This window comes from Saccopteryx leptura, chromosome 1, assembly GCF_036850995.1.
Source record: "Saccopteryx leptura isolate mSacLep1 chromosome 1, mSacLep1_pri_phased_curated, whole genome shotgun sequence".
NCBI lineage: Eukaryota > Metazoa > Chordata > Mammalia > Chiroptera > Emballonuridae > Saccopteryx > Saccopteryx leptura.
Window position 1 is genome coordinate 16,483,553 of NC_089503.1, and position 21,367 is coordinate 16,504,919.

The 21,367-nt window shown below is 48.8% G+C and overlaps 1 protein-coding gene across 1 annotated transcript in view; it reads right to left on the reverse strand.

Annotated features, from left to right (window-relative positions):
* The window catches only part of PTPRJ (protein tyrosine phosphatase receptor type J), a 169,368-nt gene that overhangs the window by 8,038 nt on the left and 139,963 nt on the right, over positions 1–21,367 (reverse strand). The window contains exons 11-22 of the mRNA XM_066361552.1: positions 20,195–20,485; positions 13,152–13,283; positions 10,946–11,150; positions 10,725–10,843; positions 9,537–9,624; positions 8,758–8,799; positions 7,898–7,906; positions 7,714–7,801; positions 5,432–5,522; positions 2,643–2,716; positions 2,397–2,531; positions 104–223 (exon numbers count right to left, since the gene is read on the reverse strand). Of these exons, the coding sequence (XP_066217649.1) occupies positions 104–223; positions 2,397–2,531; positions 2,643–2,716; positions 5,432–5,522; positions 7,714–7,801; positions 7,898–7,906; positions 8,758–8,799; positions 9,537–9,624; positions 10,725–10,843; positions 10,946–11,150; positions 13,152–13,283; positions 20,195–20,485 (1,394 nt within the window). The remainder of the gene's footprint in view (positions 1–103; positions 224–2,396; positions 2,532–2,642; positions 2,717–5,431; positions 5,523–7,713; positions 7,802–7,897; positions 7,907–8,757; positions 8,800–9,536; positions 9,625–10,724; positions 10,844–10,945; positions 11,151–13,151; positions 13,284–20,194; positions 20,486–21,367) is intronic.

A 21,367-nucleotide genomic window follows, 5' to 3' on the forward strand; every position in this document is an offset into this window, starting at 1 on the left:
GATGCACAACGAAACATTGGTTAATATTTACCAAAAAAATATCACCACTAAAATTACTGCATGGTAATTTTATGAGACCTGCCCATCTTGACCTCTTACTTACATTTTTCACTGAGAAGTCTCTGATGGTCCATTCCGGAAGAACGATCTCTGACGTCATGGCCACGCTGATGGTCCCGTAGTCCTTGGCCTTCTTGGAAGGCCAGTACTCCTCGCATTTGGTCTGGAATAAAAGCGCGTTTCACACACAGACTCAGGTCGTGCCGTCTGCTATCGCTCAAGTGTCACAAGGGAGACCGCGCGCTGACAACTGAGTGAGCCCTTTAGTTGGGTTCTGTCTGACTCATAAAATTGTTTTGTTTTTAAATTTACAACTGTTGCCAACTCCTTTAAAATTGGAAATTTGTTCATAAAAATCCAGACTTCTGGCGTCTTCTGAAAAAATCAGAAGGTCTGAGCCCCCATTTCTACATGAAAATTGACTTAGAGCCGAGCAGCAGCCGTAACTTCTCAGGGGACACGGTCCCACCCGGCTCCCTGTGGCCCCACAGCCCCCCACCACACCATTCCCTGAACGGAACTTCCCCGACTGACCCACAACCACCTGCAGCTGGTGAGACCTTTCCCCAGTACCGCTGGAGACACACTAACTGCAGTACCATTACAGACACCAATACAGACGGTCAAATAAAATCCTTTTAGGATCCTTGATCCTATGAAGTTGGTGAGCAAATGTGAACAGAAATAAAAATCAAGAAACGACTGTTCTCCGAGAATACCTGCAACCCCATCTGTCAAATGACCTAAAACGCACAGAGACATGCAACTTCCCCAGGTGTGCTCTACAGCCGGTGGTTTCCAAACCTGGCTGGTTATCTGACTGACCCGGAAGGTCTGTTTCACTCTAGAAACAGATGCCTGGGTCAGAATCTCTGGGCAGAGGATCTGTATGTTTGACTAGATCCCAGTTTCGGGACTCCTGCTACAAGAAAGAACACGGACGGGACTTGCACACACAGTGAGTGACACAGAGCTGATTCCCAGCTCGGCCTCTTAACCAGCTGGATTTTGGTTGCTACCTTGTGGACAACTTCTTAAACTCTCTGAGCCTCAGTTTCTCCATCTAAAAAATAATGATAATATCTCACAGGGTTGTTACAGGAAGGAAATAACATATATGGAGTATCCTGTGTCAAAAATATACTGGCTCACGTCCCCTTTCACCCAGAGTCAGTACCGTCCAGTTCTCTGTTGACTTAAGATGCACAAGGGGCCCTGGCCGGTTGGCTCAGTAGTAGAGCGTCGGCCTGGCGTGCAGGAGTTCCGGGTTCGATTCCCGGCCAGGGCACACAGGAGAGGTGCCCATCTGCTTCTCCACCCCTCCCCCTTTCCTTCCTCTCTGTCTCTCTCTTCCCCTCCCGCAGCCAAGGCTCCATTGGAGCAAAGTTGCCCGGACGCTGAGGATGGCTCTATGGCCTCTGCCTCAGGCGCTAGAGTGGCTCTGGTCGCAACAGAGCGATGCCCCAGATGGGCAGAGCACCGCCCCCTGGTGGGCGTGCCAGGTGGGTCCTGGTGGGGCGTATGCAGGAGTCTGTCTGACTGCCTCCCCATTTCCAACTTCAGAAAAATACAAAAAAAAAAAAAAATTCACAGAGCCACATTAGGTCCTATTCCTCAGGCACAGAATGCCTGAATTTAGCATGTGTTTTTCAATTCACTTCAGATACATTTACGGAAACATAGGACTTTATTATTGGAAGAAATCTCATCCGTAATGGAAGCAGCCCAAGGATCTCAGACCATCAAAAGGGAAAGGGGATCGTTGAGTTGAATCCGGAGAGAAGTCTGAGATTTTGGTTTAAAAAAAGGTTCCAGCACTAAAAACCAAGTTTGAAAATCACCGAGTTGGTCGAGTACTCCGATTCAGAGAAACAGAAGATGGTTGCCTGGAGACCCACTGGGCTGACGCCCAATCACAGGGCTGGAAAAGGATGGAGCTGCGCCGTGAGCAGCAGTGTCCTGCTCCGCCCCCGAGAGAATTTCCACACGCTCGCCCAACTCCTGCTATTAACCGACCCCAGCAACAGTGACTCAATGGAGAGAGAATATTATCTGTCCACAAACAAAAAAAAGTGATAATAAAATACATTTTGAAAGATTCTCTTTTTACTCTGTAGTTTTTTTTTTATGTTATTTTAAATAAGGGGTTTTTTTTAATCTTTCACTTGGAGAATGAAGACAGAAAACAAGTTTCTAAAAATAGAGGTGCTAATGTTTTCCGAAGTGTGTATTTTTAAAAAGACAAATGGTTTTTAAGATACCTTTTTAGCACAGTAAAAAAAAAAAAAAATGAGTGAATTTAATTTAATAATACGTATTTTTTCAAAGATGCTTACCCTTCCCTGTTCAACACACTTGGTCAGCATGACAATGGCATGCACATTTTTCTCCCAAACCATACGCCAAAAATCTTTCAAGGTGTTGGGTAAAGGTCCTTGTGTGGCAATAAAATCTCTCTTGGAATGGTAGCCCTAAAATATGGAGAGCAACACAAAATCGATGTCAAAGTCAGAGAAACGGGAAGAGGCCCCTGAAGGTCTCACCCCCACGAGCCGGCACGATGAGAACATCTCCCCACTCACAGGCATGTAGTTGGCATTGATGTAGTCGTCCGTGGACTGGCTCTGGACTGAAAGTTTGACACGAGAAATATCATCTGTGACATTAAGAGAAAAAAGGTCCTCATGAGAAGCAAGCATTGGAGGGGAGTTACATACAAGAGAGAAAAAGGAGATACAAGGTAGCAACACACGGGCTCTGTCACACTTTGAAGGTACACAGGTTGGCATTTTACATATGCGGCCATATATAATCTCACAGTCACTCTACCTCACACCGTGGCACAGAGGAGTTATGTCATAGTAAGTGGTAAAATCCAGGATCGAATCCAGGCAGCCTGGCCTAGGGCCCCAGCTCTTATAGCCAGGCCACAGAGCTTTCTCAGATGAAACAAACTTCCTACTGTGAGCACCCTGGGGTGAGAGCCATGTGCCAGGGAAGGCCCCAAGCAATTTTACATTTTTCCTCAAAACCATCCTACAAGCTTTTACCCCTTTTACAAACAAAGAAACAGAATCAGTGAGATTAGGTGACTTCTCCAGGCACTTCTATCCTGTGAACAGCAGTCAGAATACAAACCTAGGGCCTTTTCCACTAGGAATAAAAAGAACTGCCCCCAGTGGGCGGAGATCCAGGTTACCCTTCCCACCCTGTTCCCACGTTCTCTAGTCTCGTGAAAACGTTGTTATAAAAAGACAGTACCATATGTTGAGGGGAACACAGGGCAGGGGGGATGCAATCGGGACAACACTAGAATCGCTGTAAACACAATAAATTAAATAAAAAATAAATAAATAAATAAAAAGACAGTACCAAATTCAAGAATAACCTGAATGTGTAAGACTAATATGGCCCTGGCTGGTTGGCTCAGTGGTAGAGCATCAGCCCAGTGTGTGGAAGTCCCAGGTTTGATTCCCGGTCAAGGCATACAGGAGAAGCGACCATCTGCTTCTCCACCCCTCCTCCCATCTCTCTCTCTCTCTCCCCCTCCTGCAGCCATGGCTCGAATGGTTCAAGCAAAGTTGGCCCTGGGCACTGAGGATGGCTCCATGGCCTTGCCTCAGGCGCTAAAATAGCTTGGTTGCCAAGCAATGGAGCAGTGGTCCATACAGGCAGAGCATCGCCTGATAGGGGAATGGCCGGGTGGATCCCAGTTGGAGTGCATGTGGGAGTCTGTCTCTGCCTCTCTTCCTCTCACTTAATAAAAAAAGTAAAATAAAAAAAAACTAGTATGGGTGGGAGGATGTAAAACACAAAATTCTCACGCTTCCTAAGTAGTGTCACCTCAAACACACACATATACACACACACACACCTGGCCCCACTCCAGAAATGAAATGAAATAACATCATTAGACTCAGAGGTCAGGCTCAGTTATGAGCAGCAGTACCCATGTGTCCCCGTCTTGGACGGCACTTTCCCCTTCCTCCTCCCCTGGACAAAATGACACAATTCCAAACCAGTTACCAAAGGGAGTTCCAACCTCAAATACTCCAATAAAGACAATACTCAAACTCTCGATCTAAAAATCTCCACAGACAGTCACGTGACCAGGCCAATAACCTCCTTCAACCCTTGAAGGGCAGTGCTGAGGCAGGTGCCACAGCCTCGTTTTAAAAGTGTTTCTCTCGGAATACGGATCACTGTCCACTATCACTCTAACCGATGGAAAAAATTTTAAAAGAAAGTGTCGCGGCCCTGGCCGGTTGGCTCAGCGGTAGAGCGTCGGCCTGGTGTGCGGGGGACCCGGGTTCGATTCCCGGCCAGGGCACATAGGAGAAGCGCCCATTTGCTTCTCCACCCCCCCCCTCCTTCCTCTCTGTCTCTCTCTTCCCCTCCCGCAGCCAAGGCTCCATTGGAGCAAAGATGGCCCGGGCGCTGGGGATGGCTCCTTGGCCTCTGCCCCAGGCGCTAGAGTGACTCTGGTCACGGCAGAGCGACGCCCCGGAGGGGCAGAGCATCGCCCCCTGGTGGGCAGAGCTTCGCCCCTGGTGGGCGTGCCTGGTGGATCCCGGTCGGGTGCATGCGGGAGTCTGTCTGACTGTCTCTCCCCGTTTCCAGCTTCAGAAAAATACAAAAAAAAAAAAAAAAAAGAAAGTGTCGCTCCCTGCCTGCCCTCCACCTGCCCCTGCCTTCCAGAACTGCATTCGCTGAAACAAGGGGGCTGACAGCACAGGCTCTGGGGACAGGGTGGGGGGCTGGGTAACAAAGGGGAGGAGACCCAGAGCACAGGCGTGTTCACAGGGAGTCGTGGGGCTCTAAGGTCCAGCACAGGGGATACAGTCGATCACACTGTAACAACCACGTACGGTGCCAGGTGGCTGCAGGAAACATCGGGGGGACACTTTGTGAAGGGTGTGACTCTCTAACGACCACACTGGACACCTGAAACTAACACAAAATAATACTAAATGTAAACTATAATTGGAAAACATTTTTAATTTAAAAAAGGAGAGAGAGTGAGCGAGCAAACACAGGCTCTGGCCTTGTCCCTGATTGAAACTGACAGACTCCGTCCAAGCCTGGTCCTGCCACAACCATCTGAATGACACTGGACAAATCACTTAGCTGCTCTGTGCCTCACTTTCCTCCCCTGCACAACGCACCTTCCACTGCCAGTCTGACAAGGTCGCTGTGAGGACGGAACTCCGTGGAATCCGCCTGGACTCCGTGCTCAGCACACAGCAGGGGACTAATGAACAGCTGAGGAGGAGGCTGGCTGGTAGCCGACCCCCCTCCCCTCCACTGTCAGAGCAGCCACGGCCGGTGGCCGGTGGCCAGAAAGGGAGGTCACGTGAGAAAAACCACTTACAGGGCAGAACGTTGTTATAGCGGTTCTTCCCGCGGTTCTCAGCCAGCTCCGCTGCATATTTAGGTTGACCGATTCCAACAAGCTTCAGATCCTGAAAACCAAACAAAGGAGCTGTTCATTAAGTGCGTGTGCACCTACTATTTACACTGAGCACAGAGTGTGACGGAATCGAGGAGGAATGCGGCGTGATGACGAGAGCTAACCCTACAGTGTCGTGTATCAGAGATTTCCTGTATGGGATATGGGAAAGTTGTTAAGAGAGCGGAGCCTACAAGTTCTCATCGCAAGAAAAAAAAAATTGTTTTCTACTTTTTAAATTTTATCTATATGAAATGATAGATGCTAGCAGAACTTTTTGTGTTCATCATTTCAGAACATATATAGTCAAACTACCGTGCCATATGCCTTAAACTGATACAGTGATATGTGTCGTTTATTTCTCCATTAAACTGGGAGGAAAGTGAACATATTCAACATTTTGTTTATAATTATACCTCAACAAAACTTGTTTTAAAAAGGTGGAAATGCGGGGATGTTATAAGTTAAATTATATCCCCCAAAACAATATGTTGAAGTTCTAAATTACAGTACCTGCAAATGCAATCTTATTTGCAACTATGGCCTTTGCAGATGTAATCAGGATAAGATGAGGTCACACCGGAGTGGGATGGGTCCTTACTCCCCTATGACTGATGCCCTTTTATAAGAGGAGAGGAGAGGAGAGGCAGAGACAGGCCCAGAAGGGGGACGGCCATGCAAAGGCAGAGGCAGGCACTGGAGTTATGCAGCCTGAAGTCAAGAGAACCTGGGCTTCCGGGGCTGGACGAAGCAGAGTGGGTTCCCCCCCCCAGAGGTTCCCAAGGGAGCAGGGCCCTGCCCAACACTCTCATTTTGGACTTCTGGCCTCCAGAACGGTGAGAGAATAACTTCCTGTTGTAAGCCACCTAGTTTGTGGTTCCTTGTTACGGCAGCCCTGAAACATTAAAGCAGGCCCTGACCAGTTGGCTCAGTGGATAGAGCGTTGGCCCAGCAGATGAATGTCCCAGGTTCAACACTTGATCGGGGCACACAGGAGAAGTGACTATCTGCTTCTCTCCCCCTTCTTCTCCCCCTTCTCTCCCTCTTCTCTTCCCACAGCCAGTGGCTCAATTGGTCCAAGTGTCAGCCCAGGCACTAAAAATAGTTCAGTTGATTCAAGCATCAATCCTAGACAGGGGTTGCTGGGTAGATCCCAGTAGGGGTACATGCAGGAGTCTCTCTCTCTTTCTATCTCCCCTCTTCTCAGTTAAAACAAAAACAAAAACAAAAAACTAATGCAAAGGTTAAAAGGAAAAGGACAATCTTGCCTTTAAGGAGCTTGCAGCCAAGGACAGAGGTGTAGTGAGAAATCACTAACACTACGACAAGGCAGAAGTAAAGAAATGCTGAGTTCGGTCGCAAGCAGCATGGCGAAGGTGAAAAAGGCATGAAGACACAGAAGTCAAGTCCTCCTAATGGAGTTGGAGAAAACCACAGGGAGGAGGTGACAGCTGTACCTTGAACTGCCTAGCAGGTTGAACGGAGGCCCCCGAAACACATGTCCGCACCCTAACTCCTACAACCTGTGAATGTGACCTTCCTTGCAAAGAGGGTCTTTGCCGATGTAATGAATCAAGACTCTGAGGTGAGACCACCCTGGATTATCTAGGTGGGCCCGAAATCCACTAATAAGTGTCTTTATACAAAAGGCAGGGAGAAGGAGGAGGAAACAGGCAGAGGCTGAAGTGCCGCAGCCGAGGCCGGGGAACAGCCAGAGCCACCAGCGTCGGAGCAGGCGAGGAGTGGTCCTCCCGGAGGGGCTCTGGAGGGAGCACCGCCCTGCTGACGCCTGGAGCGTGCGCTCAGTCTGGGGGCAGGGCACCCGGGAGACTGAAAGACAGCAGCTCTCTCCACATGACCCGACCGAAAGCCTCAGGATCAACCCCCACCACAGTCTCGGCCCCGGCCCCCTAAGTGCCCCATCTTTCCACCTCACGCAGCGTCCTGATTACTTCCGTTAACAGCCCTCTGACTGCACCTCTGCATAACCTTCAGTTATCAACGTCACAGAAACCTGGCGGTCCGTCTAAGTGCTCACAGCCAGCAAACCGCAGCGCGACCCGAGGAGACACACAGACCTGCTTTCCCCTCCGAGAGGGCCCCCTGATGTTACCCAGGGCTTCACCGTGAAACAAGAAAATGGGCAGTTTTGCAACTTTCAAGGAAAAACAAAGCAACGACAAACGCTATTTTACATCACGTACTTCATACTCTTCGGCAAAACCGCAGTTGGAGTCAGCTTGCTGTTTCTTAAAGTAAGGCTCAAAATTCTCCACTTTGATTAACTTAGATCTAAGAAAACAAAACAATATATTAAAATTTTTTACATTCAATGAAGTTTGAAACAGAAAAATACAAGTTTAAAAATAAACAAAAGAGTTTACTCACTTTTTAGGTCTTCATCATAGAAAGGAAAAGGAAAAAATATAGCAATTAGAAAAAAAAATGACTCAGCCATGCCTCTGGACATAACAAAGGAAGAAAATCTATAGTATAATTTTCTGGAGGGAGGGAGAAGGAGGGGAAGGGTCAGTGTAATATTATTTATAAAACTCTGAAACGTACATCAGGAAATTTGACTTCTAGACCCTGTGATGTAATTCAGTGGTCCCCAACCTTTTTTGGGCCATGGACCGGTTTAATGTCAGAAAATATTTTCACGGACCAGCCTTTAGGGTGGGACGGATAAATATATCACGTGACCAAGACAAGCGTCAAGAGTGAGTCTTAGACAGATATAAGAGAGGGAATCTGGTCATTTTTTAAAAATAAAACATCGTTCAGACTTAAATATAAATAAAACGGAAATAATGTAAGTTATTTATTCTTTCGTTACAGACCAGTACCAAATGGCCCATGGACCGGAACCGGTCCATGGCCCAGGGGTTGGGGACCAAAGATGTCATTGACTGCTTTGTAACTCTGAGCCAGTTCTCTGCTCCTCGATCTTGATAACCTATATTTTTAGCCACGAAACAGATATGCATTGGTAGAATTTGGTAAATATGGTCAGTGTGGTCCTATTTCCCATAGTAGCACATTGCAGGAAGCCAATAAACATAGCAAGCTGCAGGAGACTAAGAGAGTCCCTGCAGATAACAAAGTTCTCAAGAACTTCTGGGTGATCCTGGCCAAATATGTCAATCAAGAAAACTGACAGCAAGTTCCACCAAAAATTCTCTAGATGGTTACTAAACAGATGGAGGATGGAAAGTCTTAAAATAAAGATCATAACTCTAGAGACTTACTTAATCTGAGAAAAGGACATTTCATTGTTCTTTGCATCTTTCCTGTTTTAAAAAGAAAAAAAAATTAGACAAAAGGTTAATTCTGTGCTTTGCCCTTTCCGTGTATCTACAAAATGCCTTTTCCCTGGGTATTAACTTGTGTACGACACTAAATCCTGCTCATTGATACTAAGCTTAATGGTCTAAACAACACATGCTGATTATAAACCTGTGAAGTTCCTATCTTTTATTAAAGTATAGCAGAATCTGCCTGACCAGGCGGTGGCGCAGTGGATAGAGCGTCGGACTGGGATGCAGAGAACCCAGGTTCGAGACCCTGAGGTTGCCAGCTTGAGCGCAGGCTCATCTGGTTTGAGCAAAAGCCCACCAGCTTGAACCCAAGGTCGCTGGCTCCAGCAAGGGGTTACTCGGTCTGCTGAAGGCCCATGGTCAAGGCACATATGAGAGAGCAATCAATGAACAACTAAGGTGTTGCAACGCGCAATGAAAAACTAATGATTGATGCTTCTCATCTCTCTCCGTTCCTGTCTGTCTGTCTCTGTCTATCCCTCTCTCTGACTCATTCTCTGTCTCTGTAAAAAAAACAAAACAAAACAAAAAAAAAACTCAACATTAAAAAAAACAAAAAAAAAAAAAAAAGTATAGCAGAATCTTACTCAAGCAGCTTTTGGGAAATTCCTTGCATAAATAAATGCAATTATGCAAAAGTGTGAAATTTTCCAAAATTAAAGGCTTCCTTACAGAAGTGGAGTATTATTATTAATATAAGCAATAGTCACCTTTTCTTTCTCCAGAAGATGAAGCCTCCAACAACCACAATAACCATGGCGCCAAAAATGCATCCAAAGACTGCTCCACAGATGACACCTGGGAAAAGCCCAACGGGAGGCCCCTTCGAGAGGTGTTCCCCAACCCCTGGAAGAGCCCTCAGACTGGAGAGGACGGGGTGTGTGTGGCACTGACGGAGTTAAACACCTTTGGACCTAACACCAGTCTCAGCACCGGGACTACCTGTCCCCAGTTCACCACGAACTGGAGGTCCTGGGAAAGTCTCGGCTCCTCCCCGGGTCTGATTCCCCGGGTCTGATTCCCCAACGGCACATTTAGGGAACCAGGCTCAGTCAGTGATTTGCAGGTTCCTGCCCACGAAGTTCTGCCTTCAAATGAGAGTGCGTGCAGCAGCCCGTTATGTAAAATTAGCATCCCAGGCAGAAGCACTGGAGCTTAGGTGGGAGTGGGAAGCGTCTCAGGGCTCCGCTCAGGAGACTGACAGCCTCCGAAGCACAGAAGTGCCCACAGCACTGTGCTCAGGTGACATTAAATCCATCTGTTTACTGGGGAAGGGCGTGGAAGCTCCCTGCCCTCTGCTTCCGGGCAGAAACTCCCTCCTGTAGCGAACAACAACTACCACGTGTGAAAACCAGACAACTGACAAGCCAGCTGGTCAACGTGACTCAGGTCTGAGAGGTAGGGGCCGGATCCTGCTCGGGGAACCCCTAGGTCACCTCGCCCTGTGGGACAAAGGACAGGAGCGCCTGACAGGGAGTCTACCAGAATGTCAGTCCTGGCTCTAAGTCACAGGGAAGCCCTCAGCAACTCGCTGCCCCGCCTCTGGGCCTCCACACCCTCATTTCTAAAAGGAGCCGGCCGAGACGATTTCCGTGACTCCTTCAGGGATCCTCCGCACCACGTCACACCGTGTGTCTAGCACGTGGGCACACAAATACATCACTGAACTGAGAAGAAGGATGAGACAGTCTGCAGGCTGAAGAGCAACTGACATTCAGAGAACGGGAGGCAGGGGCCATAGGTGGCCTCATGGCCATGTGACATCTCGACTTCGGAGGGAGGACACCAGGCACTCGAACCCTCCTGGAGCCCAAGGAGCCTACAGACACCCCTCCTTCTGTGGACAGTGGCAGCAAACAGCCCCTGAGCTGCTAACAGCACCGACATCCTTCCTCTACCTGGGTCCTGGGGCAAGAAAACGGCCTCTGAGTAGCGGCTGAAGGACACGTAGCTCGCGTTCCCGTCTATGAGTCTGTCGGCCGTGTAGGAAATGTTGGTGAAGCCGGCCACGCAAGCCCTGCGGGGTCACAAGGGGGGAAGGGGCAGCTGAGACGTACCCGACACCCAGGCAAGTACAGCTCCGCTCAGCCCCCCAACAGGAAGAACCGGGAGACCTTACCGATAGGAGCCCAGGGGCTCCAGCTTCCCGTTGTAATAGCCGCCCGTGGTCGACTCGTTGCCCACATTGATTTCGTATTTCAAGACTTCGGACGAGCCCTGAGCACGTGTCCCTTCATCTGTTATGAGGTATGTCACGTAAGTCGCCGAGGCTCCCGTTTTGAAATCTTGATAAGTATGGTGCAAATCATCTACAGACGGGTTAGCTAGGAAAGGCACGTAGAAGGGAAGTCAAAAGAAAGTGATTGCAGAGAGATTTAAGACTCTCACAACCTAAATAATGACGCTGACACTGGGTGACAGTGGTGACAGCTGCCATCTCTCAAGGGCACTTTCTATGCTAGGCTTTATGTAAATTGAGGTGTTTTTTTTTTTCTTTTTTTTTTTGTATTTTTCTGAAGCTGGAAACGGGGAGAGACAGTCAGACAGACTCCCGCATGCGCCCGACCGGGATCCACCTGGCACGCCCACCAGGGGCGTCGCTCTGCCGCGACCAGAGCCACTCTAGCGCCTGGGGCAGAGGCCAAGGAGCCATCCCCAGCACCCGGGCCATCTTTGCTCCAATGGAGCCTTGGCTGCGGGAGGGGAAGAGAGAGACAGAGAGGAAGGAGGGGGTGGAGAAGCAAATGGGCACTTCTCCTATGGGCCCTGGCCGGGAATCGAACCCGGGTCCCCCACACGCCAGACTGACGCTCTACCGCTAAGCCAACCGGCCAGGGCCTAAATTGAGTTCTAAGTGCTTTATTTACATTAACTCACTGAAGCCCCACAATAACCTCATCACATAGGCTTACTATTCCCATTTGACAGATGGGAAAATAAAGGCACAGGAAGAGAAAAGGGCCCAAGGCCACACTACCTACGTGGTGGAGCTGTATTTCTAACCCAGATGGTCTGACTCGAGCATGTGGTCTCACCCATCACAGGCTGCTACCGTTCAGTCTGGTCACTAAGCAATATTGCCTCCCTCATTCAGCAAAAGGTTTGAGTGTGGAATTTGCTGAAAACTTCAAAGCAAAATGACTAGGTACTTGAAACAGACTCCAAACAAAAGATAGAGAGAGGGAGAGGGATGGCAACAACACTTCTTGAAATTTTGCTGCAGGTCTATGACATCAGCAAGCTCCTTGTCTTCCAAGGTCCCCACACTTGACAGCATGTGTGAGCCCCATCTTGCCCGAGATGAGGACTGTATCACAGGGGCAGAGACTCGAAAGGGGCTGCCCTGCCATTATTCACATATACAGAACCACCAAAAACAACACAACTTGGCGTTTCCAATCCCGGCCTTGTGCAAAGCACCCACATGAGAAGGACTCGAACCATTCCTTTCTTCCTTCCAGAGAACGTGCTGGAGCCTTTAGGGAAATCAGCCTTGTATTCATCTCCTCTCTCAGCGAGGAGGGTGCTCCTTGCAAGTTCCCACTACAAATGCAAACCATTTTGCCTGCTTTCAAGAAAAAGTCATGCTTTGCCGATGATTTGTGTGTGTGCATGTTATATGTGTGTGTGTGTGAGAGAGAGAGAGAGAGAGAGAGAGAGAGAGAGAGAGAGAGAGAGAGAGAGGCTGTTACTTAAGATACAGTCTTCCACCTAAAAGATCAGACACCATGTGCAGGGGTCCCCAAACTTTTTACACAGGGGGCCAGGTCACTGTCCCTCAGACTGTTGGAGGGCCGCCACATACAGCTCCTCTCCCTGACCACCAATGAAAGAGGTGCCCCTTCTGGAAGTGCGGCAGGGGGCCGGATAAATGGCCTGAGGGGGCTGCATGTGGCCCGCGGGCCGTAGTTTGGGGATGCCTGTAATGTAAAGGATACAAAAATCCTAGATCTGAGGTCGGCAAGTTATGGCCCATGACCAAATCCAGCCAGCCACCTGTTCTGGTAAAGAACCTTTTTTTAGGACAGCCGGACTCATTCTTTCTGTGTCTTCTGTGACTGCTCTCACCGGACAATAGCAGAGCTGAAGAGCTATGACAGAGATGGCAAAGCCTGCAAAGTGTCAAGTGCCTGCTGTCTGGCTCTGTACAGAAAGTGTGTCAACCCTCACCTAGACCGTCAGGCAAACAGCTGACCCCTGCCACACCCATCTGCACGCCACGCATGGCTTACCGTGTCTGTCTCTCTAATGTGTCTCAGTGGGCACCGAAACGGGCCCAGTCAGAGCATCACTCACTGGCTCTCCAACCCAGGACCCCCCCTTACCTTCCCCAGTGGTGAGAAGGAGAGCATAGGCTTTGATGGGTCCGTGGCTGGCTTCGAACCCGCTGAACTGGACCTTCAGCGAATTGTGACTGAAAGATGTAATATTAGGAGCTCCATCTGGAGGAGGGGGGTCTGGAACAGAACAAAATAAACATGATCATCCAACATCTGAAACTGAAAAAGGTACAAAATTATCAAGGAGAGAACCTGCGGTGCCCTCCGGGAGTCCTGCCCGCGCTCCGGGAGCTGCGTGCTGGGCTCCTACAGAGCCAGTCCTGAAGCAAGCGGCAGGGGAGACGGGGCCAGGAGCCGCCTCACTCCCCAGGGCCCCTTCAGCGGTCCCAGCCGCAGCTCCGGGTGGCCTCCCGCACGCAGCCTCGTTGGCTGAAGACAACCTGCCTTTCCTTCCTCCCCCGGCCCCTCCGGGCCCTCCCCATCCTGACAACTGGGACAGAAGGAGACGAGAGACTGTGTGGAAGGGACTCTGAGATGGGAGCTGTAGGCAGACATCCGCCCACCACACAGACTGGGCACAGGGATGAGTGAGCGACTGAGAACAGGATGGAGGAAAGGGAAGCCGGGAGGGCGTGGAGAGAACGCACTCTCTCCCGAGACCTGGCTGCGTTCCTGCTCTGTGCCTTCACGGGCATGTCCCCACTTTGCTGGGGTAGGCTCACAGGGTAGGCTCACGATGCCACCTGGAGAAACCCGAGCGACCCTCTTCCCAGAAAGCAGCGCAGCCCTCTCGGGAGCGGCCCCAGGTGTGCCACACCTTTCCGAGCCAAGCTGCCGGAGCCCCTCTCTGGATTAACCAAAAGGGAACGAGGTGCTGAGTTACAGATGGTCCCTCTCCACGCTCTCTACTACACGTGTCTCTGATACATGGTTTGGTTTCACTGTTACAGTCAAGATTTAGGGAGATTTAGAAACATGAACTCCAAAAAAACCACCACACGACTCTCCAAGCTTGTCCTGAGCAGCCAGCTGTCTGCGGAGCACGGGCAAGTCCGGTCCAGACCCAGGGGCGCTGCCCGCGCGAGGCGCGGACTGGCTGTCCAAGCCTCGGGGCAGAAAGGGAATGGAAAATATCTCAATAACTGACTTTATACAGGCTACACGTAGAGACGATGACATTTTTAATAAATGAGTTAACCCTTCAAGTAGTATAAACATTCATGTATATCCTCAAAGGGTAAACAAAAATCTCACTACTCAAAGGGTTAAAATGTGATCAAAATTCATTTCAGTTGTTCCTTTTTTATGTTTTAATATGGCTTCTAGGAAATTTTGATTATATGATTAGATTAGATTAGATTAGATTAGATTACACATGAAGGTCACATTAGTTCTATTGGACAACGCAGCCCTAAACCTTGAACCCGCAACCTCTCGAGTAATTGACAGCAGTGACCACTTGGAGGCGCTGTCCCCATGTTTGTAAACTATCTCAACAGACTTAAAAAGAACATTTTTTTTAATTAATTTTGAGACAAAGAGAAAAACATTGATTTGTAGTTCTACTTACTTATGCACTCATTGGCTGATTCCTGTATGTGCCCCGACCGGGATCAAACCTGCCACCTTGGCATGTCGGGACAACGCTCTAACCAACTGAGCTACTACTGGGCCAAAGCTCAAGAGAGACCTCCGACCAAGGCTCCCACGTTTCCCAGCAGCTCTGTGCCTTCGCCCACCAGCCTCCCCTCCCTCCCGCAAGACTCAGCTGGCACAGCGCCCATCTCACCCTCTGCTCAGGACCCTGCCTGCCTCACTCCCCGTGGCGCCCCTTACCCCAGCACGCAGCACACAGCACGCACCCAACCAATGTCAGCTGAAACACTATCACACTCCACCTCTCCCTGGTTTACCATCCTGGGAACACTTCCTGCCTCTCTCAGAGAAAGAGCAGCTCCACTTTTATGTTCAGTGGAAAACATGTTAAATTTGTACATTTTTTAAAAAGATTGCTAAATTTGAACATAAAAATTCATCTGGGAAAAAGAAAGATGGTGACAGAGTAGGCGAACATTCCAACAGCCACCTCCCAGGACCAAATTGGATTACAACTTAATTTAAGAACAATCATCTTGAAAAACCAACTTTGGACTAAACTAAGAGCAATCTATAAGCAAGGATCACCAAAGAAGCCCCACCGAGACTGGTAGGAAGGGCGGAGACGGGGAAAGGGCTGCCCCACTCCCAGGAGCAAGCAAAGCCCGGAGGGACTCTCACGGAGGGGTGGGTTGCCCTGAGAGGTGTGAGTCCTCAGCCTCAAGCCCGGAGCCCCACCCTAGAGCCCCCGAGCCTAGAAGAGGCACCCAGACAGCATTCAGCTGTGAAAAGAGCCGAGTTTCTGTTCACAAGAAAGAGACACACCTCTCGGATGCAGACTCCATTTTAAAGGGCCCACACTGAAAACCTCATTCACAGCCACTTACCCAGGACTCTGGCGGGGGAGAGCTGAGAGAACTGGAATTGCAGGAGGAGAGTGTAAAGTTGGAGGCACAGGGAGAGACACCGTGGGGGACGGCCACCGGAACCCCTGTGCTGAATCATTCTCCGGTACTGCAGTCGCCATCTTTTTTGGGAGGAACAATCCCCTCTGAGTAGCATCAGCCTGGTGAAAAGCAACTGCTCCAGCCTTGGGAATCTCTCCTACCCCAGGGATGGCGACTGGTCGTTCTGAGAAGCCAGGAAGCAGGTGGCGCGTCTGTGACTCAGTTTTCTGGTGTTGAGACGGGAGCTCCCTCCCACACTCTCCTGAGTCTATGACCGATGCTTCCACCTCACAAGAGGCTCAGCTGAAACTGTCCGGAGAGCAGGCAGACCATACCTCTAAGTCTCAGAGGCCACACCCACTGGATTCCTGGGGCCACACCCTACTGAGGTCTATGATAAAAGGCTGGACAGACTGACACCTGGGGCCGAGGGGCGGAGCCACACCCATCACCCTTCCTAATCCCTGAATTGCCACAGGCTCTAGACTCTAGCAGAGGCTTTTCAGTGGCTGAGCCCAACAAGCAGCCAGCAGACGGGCTGCAGGAGGCAGGGCTCAGGGAAACTTGGCCATTTGAGAGCACCTTCCCCCAGGCCCAGAGTGAGTAAAAGCCAGCCTAGGTGTGCAGCTGGTATTTCCATGTACACCTGAGCCCAGCAGAGGCAGCCACAAACTCTGAGTTGCTTGTAGCTCCAAGAAGGTTGCTGAGGGCCAGTCACAGGCAGTGTCTCCCACTGGTCTGTGCTGCGTTCCTGCTTGGGAGGCCCAGGGCTGGCATATCCAGGGGCCAGCTGCGGAAAGCATTGGTTCAGAACCTAACAACCCTTGCTAGCGTGATATCCTAAGGAAAACCTCCTCACACCTGATCCAGTGGAGGTGAGTTCCACTCTCTGTGACCAGCATCAGCACAGCAGCTCATGTGCATTGGATAGGGTGGAGCTTCACAGTCAGCCGGCCTGGGTGCTAGATATTCTGTCCTGCTGGACTAGACTCCACAGGGGGAAAGGAGAGAGGCTTGGAGCACGGACATTTAAAGTGTGGGTCCCTGTGAGTCTATTGTTGGATCTGGTCGAGAGGCTTAGCCACCTTTGGGAGGGGCACAGTCAGCCCCAGGAGAGGACTCTCTCAGTCTTCCTCCCTGAGCCCGGGGTCTCAACAGCTGAAAGAACTTCTGCAGAGGGGACTGTCGGCCACACCTGGTCTGAACCTGCTGCTCACTTTGTTGGGGAGAAATAAAATCTGAGTATCCAGCAGTGACTGAGGGATCAAGCTCTGGAGTAGGGGCCACATTCCTTGTACTGAGAGCTCCTGACCAAGAGACTCCTGAAGTAGGGGATCCCACAAATGTTGTATTCACAACCTCAGCTGCCCTAACCCACCAAGTGTGCAACCCTGGGGTTGGCTGGGTGAGGCCAATCTGAGCCCACACTACAGTCTTACTACAGAAGGCTCTGTAGGAAAACCAGGCAGCTGCGAGAGGAGGAGGAGAAGCTGGAAAGTGGAGACAAATCTTACAGAGTTTGGGGCTTTAACAGAGCTGTTTTCATCTCTAAGCAGGAGGAAGCTGATCCTTATACAAAGGTTAGCCCCTCTCACAGTGCCCAGACACAGAAAACGCAGACACAAACAGCAAAAAGTGCAGTAGCTGCAGACTGGTAGCCTACAGTGGGTTACAAACAACAGCTGACGCCAACCCAAGAAGAACTGGAGCCAACACTATTGGTAGTGGGTGGCAGACAGCACCAACCCTAGACTCAACTACCTACACAAGCAGCATAACCAAAGGTGGAGTCTAGCAGGCACCAGATACTGTGGAGAATAAATACGCCCAGCAGGACAGACACTGCACAGTGTGTACTACACATGATCAAGGTGGAACTTAGAGTCAGCCAGCCTGAAGGGACAAACGTACCAACAAAAAGAAACTGCATCTAATACCCACATACAACAAGAGGGAAAACAGTACCCTCAAGAAGCATTCCTAGAACAAGAAAAACAAGTGGCCTGGAGGACAGTACCACCAAGCCCATCTTCTTCATAAAGACACCACAAAAATTTCAAAGTCAGACAGTGCTACCTAATACACAGACAAAATGGGCAGACAGAGAAGGGTGACCCAAATGAATCAATAAAAAAAATCCCCAGAAAAAGAACTGAATGAGATGAAAGTAACCAAAATATCAGATTCAGAGTTTAAAACAGTGATCTCTAGGATGCTCAAGAATCTTAGAGCAACAATGGATGGTCATAATGAGCACCTAAATAAAGAAATAGCAAGCATCAAAAAGGACATTGAAATCATAAAAAAGAACCAGTCAGAAATGACAAATACAATATCAGAAATGAAGACTGCACTAGAAAGAATTAATAGCAGGCTGAATGAAGCAGAGGATCAAATCAGTGATTTAGAGGACAAGATAAATGAAAGTACGGAAGCAGAGCAGCAAAAAGAAAAGAGGCTCAAAAAGTCAGAGGAAACTCTAAGAGAGCTCTGTGACAACATGAAGAGAAACAACGTCCGCATCATAGGGGTTCCTGAAGGAGAAGAGAACGAATAAGGAATAGAGAACCTGTTTGAAAAAACCATAGCTGAAAATTTTCCTAAAATGATGAAAAGTCACACAAGTTCAAGAAACACAGAGAGTTCTATTAAAGAGGAACACAAGGAGGCCTACAGCAAGACACATCATAATTAAAATGTCAAAGTAAAGAAACAAAGAAAGAATATAAAATACAAAAGAAAAGCAGTTAATTACCTACAGAGGAGCGCCCATAAGGATCACATCTGACTTCTCAACAGAAACACTTGAGGCCAGAAGAGATTGGCAAGAAATATTCAGAATGACGCAAAGCAACAAAACAAGTCTCGATAAATTTAAGAAGATTAAAATCATATCAAGCATCTTCTCTGATTACAATGGCATGAAAACTAGAAACCGCCTACAATAAAAAAAACTGAAAAACACTCAAACACTTAGAGGCTAAATAGCATGTTATTAAATAGCAAATGGGTTAACAAGACTTCTTTATCCAGCAAGGCTATCATTTAAAATATAAAGAGAAATAAAAAGCTTCCCAGACCAAAAAAAAAAAAAAAACCTCAAGGAATTCATTACAACCAAACCAGTACTGCAAGAAATGTTAAGGGGCCTGCTGTAAAAAGAGCAAAGGAAAAAAAAAATCAAGAAAAAGAGGATTATACATTTAAAGAATAAACTAGCAATAAACAACTACATATCAATAATAACCTTAAATGTAAATAGAATAAACCCACCAATCAAAATACATAGGGTAGCTGCGTGAATAAGAAAACAGGACCCATACATATGCTGTCTACAGGAGACACACCTCAGAACAAAAGATACGCACCCCCATGTTTATGGCAGCATTGTTTACAATAGCCAAGATCCGGAAACAGCCCAAGTGTCCATCAGTGGACGAGTGGATTAAAAAGCTGTGGTACATATACACAATGAAATACTATGGGGCCATGAAAAAGAAGGAAATCTTACCTTTTGTGACAGCATGGATGGACCTGGAGAGTATTATGCTAAGTGAAATAAGGCAAGCAGAGAAAGACAAATATCATATGATCTCACTTATATGTGGAATCTAAGGAACAAAGTGTACTGAGGAATGGAATAGAGGCAGAGGCGGGGTCAGAGGGACAGCTATCAGAGGGCAGGGGGATGAGGGGACAGGATCAGAGAAGGTGAAGGGATTAGTGAAATTATATACACGTAACACAGAGATACAGATAACAGGACAGCAAATGCTAGAGGGAAAGGGAGGAGGGCGTTGGGGGAGGAGGGCGTTGGGGGTGTAAAATGGGACATAGGGGTAGGGGGTGAGGGAGTTATATTCAGTTGGACACTTGAATCCATGTAAACACAATAAATTAAAAATTAGTAATAAAAATAATCATCTGAGGGAGCTACAGATCAAAAGTGAGAACCTGACCAGAGGTGGTGCAGTGGCCAGAGCATTGACCTGGGACACTGAGGTCACAGGTTCAAAACCTCCAGGTCACCAGCTTGAACACAGGGTCGCTATCTTGGAGTATCTTGGCACATACTGAAATGTGGACAAATAAAATTCTAGCGTGACCAGGCTGGCCTCAAAGCCATCGCCTCAGGGAGCGGGGACGGAAATGAAGCAAGGCTGGTCACGAGCCGACAAGTGTTCACCGGGTGATGTGGGGACATGGGTTTCTTTATACTTTCTTCTACTTTTCTGTACAGTTGAATTTTCCTATAAAGATGCTTTTTTAATGCAGTGAGGGAACTCACTACTTAGAAAATGTGGCAGTAAATTATTCTGCAAAGCAGAGGAAGCTTTCGGAGCATGAGTCCCTCTTACGCTGCTGGTTTAGACTGGATTTCTACAGCATTGGGTTAACAGTCCGTGCCAACAACAACAAATATTTTAGCAAAAATTTTAAACACACACACAACAAATTTCTAGGTCACTCTTGTAGACCCAGTAGGTCAGCCTCCCCGGGGGTAACCACAATACCATCAGGTCACCCTGCCACCACAAAGCCCACCTGTGATGTCCGTGATGCAGGTATTTTGGGAGGGAGGCGCCGTCTTGTTGCAGGACATGGCAGTGATGCTGATGTCATATGAGGTAGAGAAATTCAAATGTGTGACTTCCGTCCTGTACTCAGTGCCGTTCTCCGAGGAGCAGCCCTCCAGCTCTGTCACGTTGTCCCAGTCTTCTCTGCTGACCTCCAGCTGAAAGCCGGTGTTGGTGCCGGGAGGGCAAGCCCACGTGAGAACCAGGGTGGACTTTTTGGGGACCTTTTCACAGTGGAAGGAGGCCACTGGGGCCGGATCTGCAGAGCAAGCACAGCACAGCATGAGGCTCTGCGCTTCCGCCTTTGCAAACACTGAAGCGCGGGGGGCACTAGAATCCTGGTCCACCCAGGACGGGGAGGCAGGTGTGTAGTGTGGGTGGCAGAAGAGGCAGAGGCTGACCCTGAATCGGGCACGCCTACTCTCTGTGACCTTGGGTCCGGCACCCAACTGAGGCTGCAGGACTCTAAGGACTACATGAAACAATGGCTGTCGGTCTCCAAACTGGGAGAGAACAGGACTCTGTGAGAAGTACCAGTATCATAACAGTATGGGGTGACAACTTTTCACCTGTGTCATCTCATCTGGGGGATACTGTCCCATTTTGCTGATGAATCAGCTGAGGCTTGGAGAGGTTAAAACATTTATATTAGATGACATGGCTGGTAAGTGGGGAAGCCAAAACTGGATCCCAGGGCCTCTAAATCCACATCCGGGAATTTGCTCCACACACACCATGCTGAGTGATCAACAGGAAGTGGAATCAGTGTCTTCATCTTTAAAATGGGCTGCCATTTGTCTTTACCTATCTGCAGGCCAAGAGAATTTTATTGGGAGCCCACATCAAACTGATGTTAACTGAAAAACTCCGTATCCATGTACTGGGGAGAGTATCATTATTTTAATTCTGCAGTATTTTTTAAACGAGGAAAACAAGCCACCTAGTACAACTCTCACATTCTCTACCTGAGGCTTGGCCAGGTAACCTTCCCGATACTTACTTACTCCCAACACGCCTGTTCCATCCGCCCTGCCCCACCCCCCACCAGAAATGCTTGTGTACACTTTCCTCCGGCTCTGAGGCTGCAATAAGCTTGGCAAAGAGAAGCATCAGTGATGGAAGCCACCCGAATGCCAAAGAT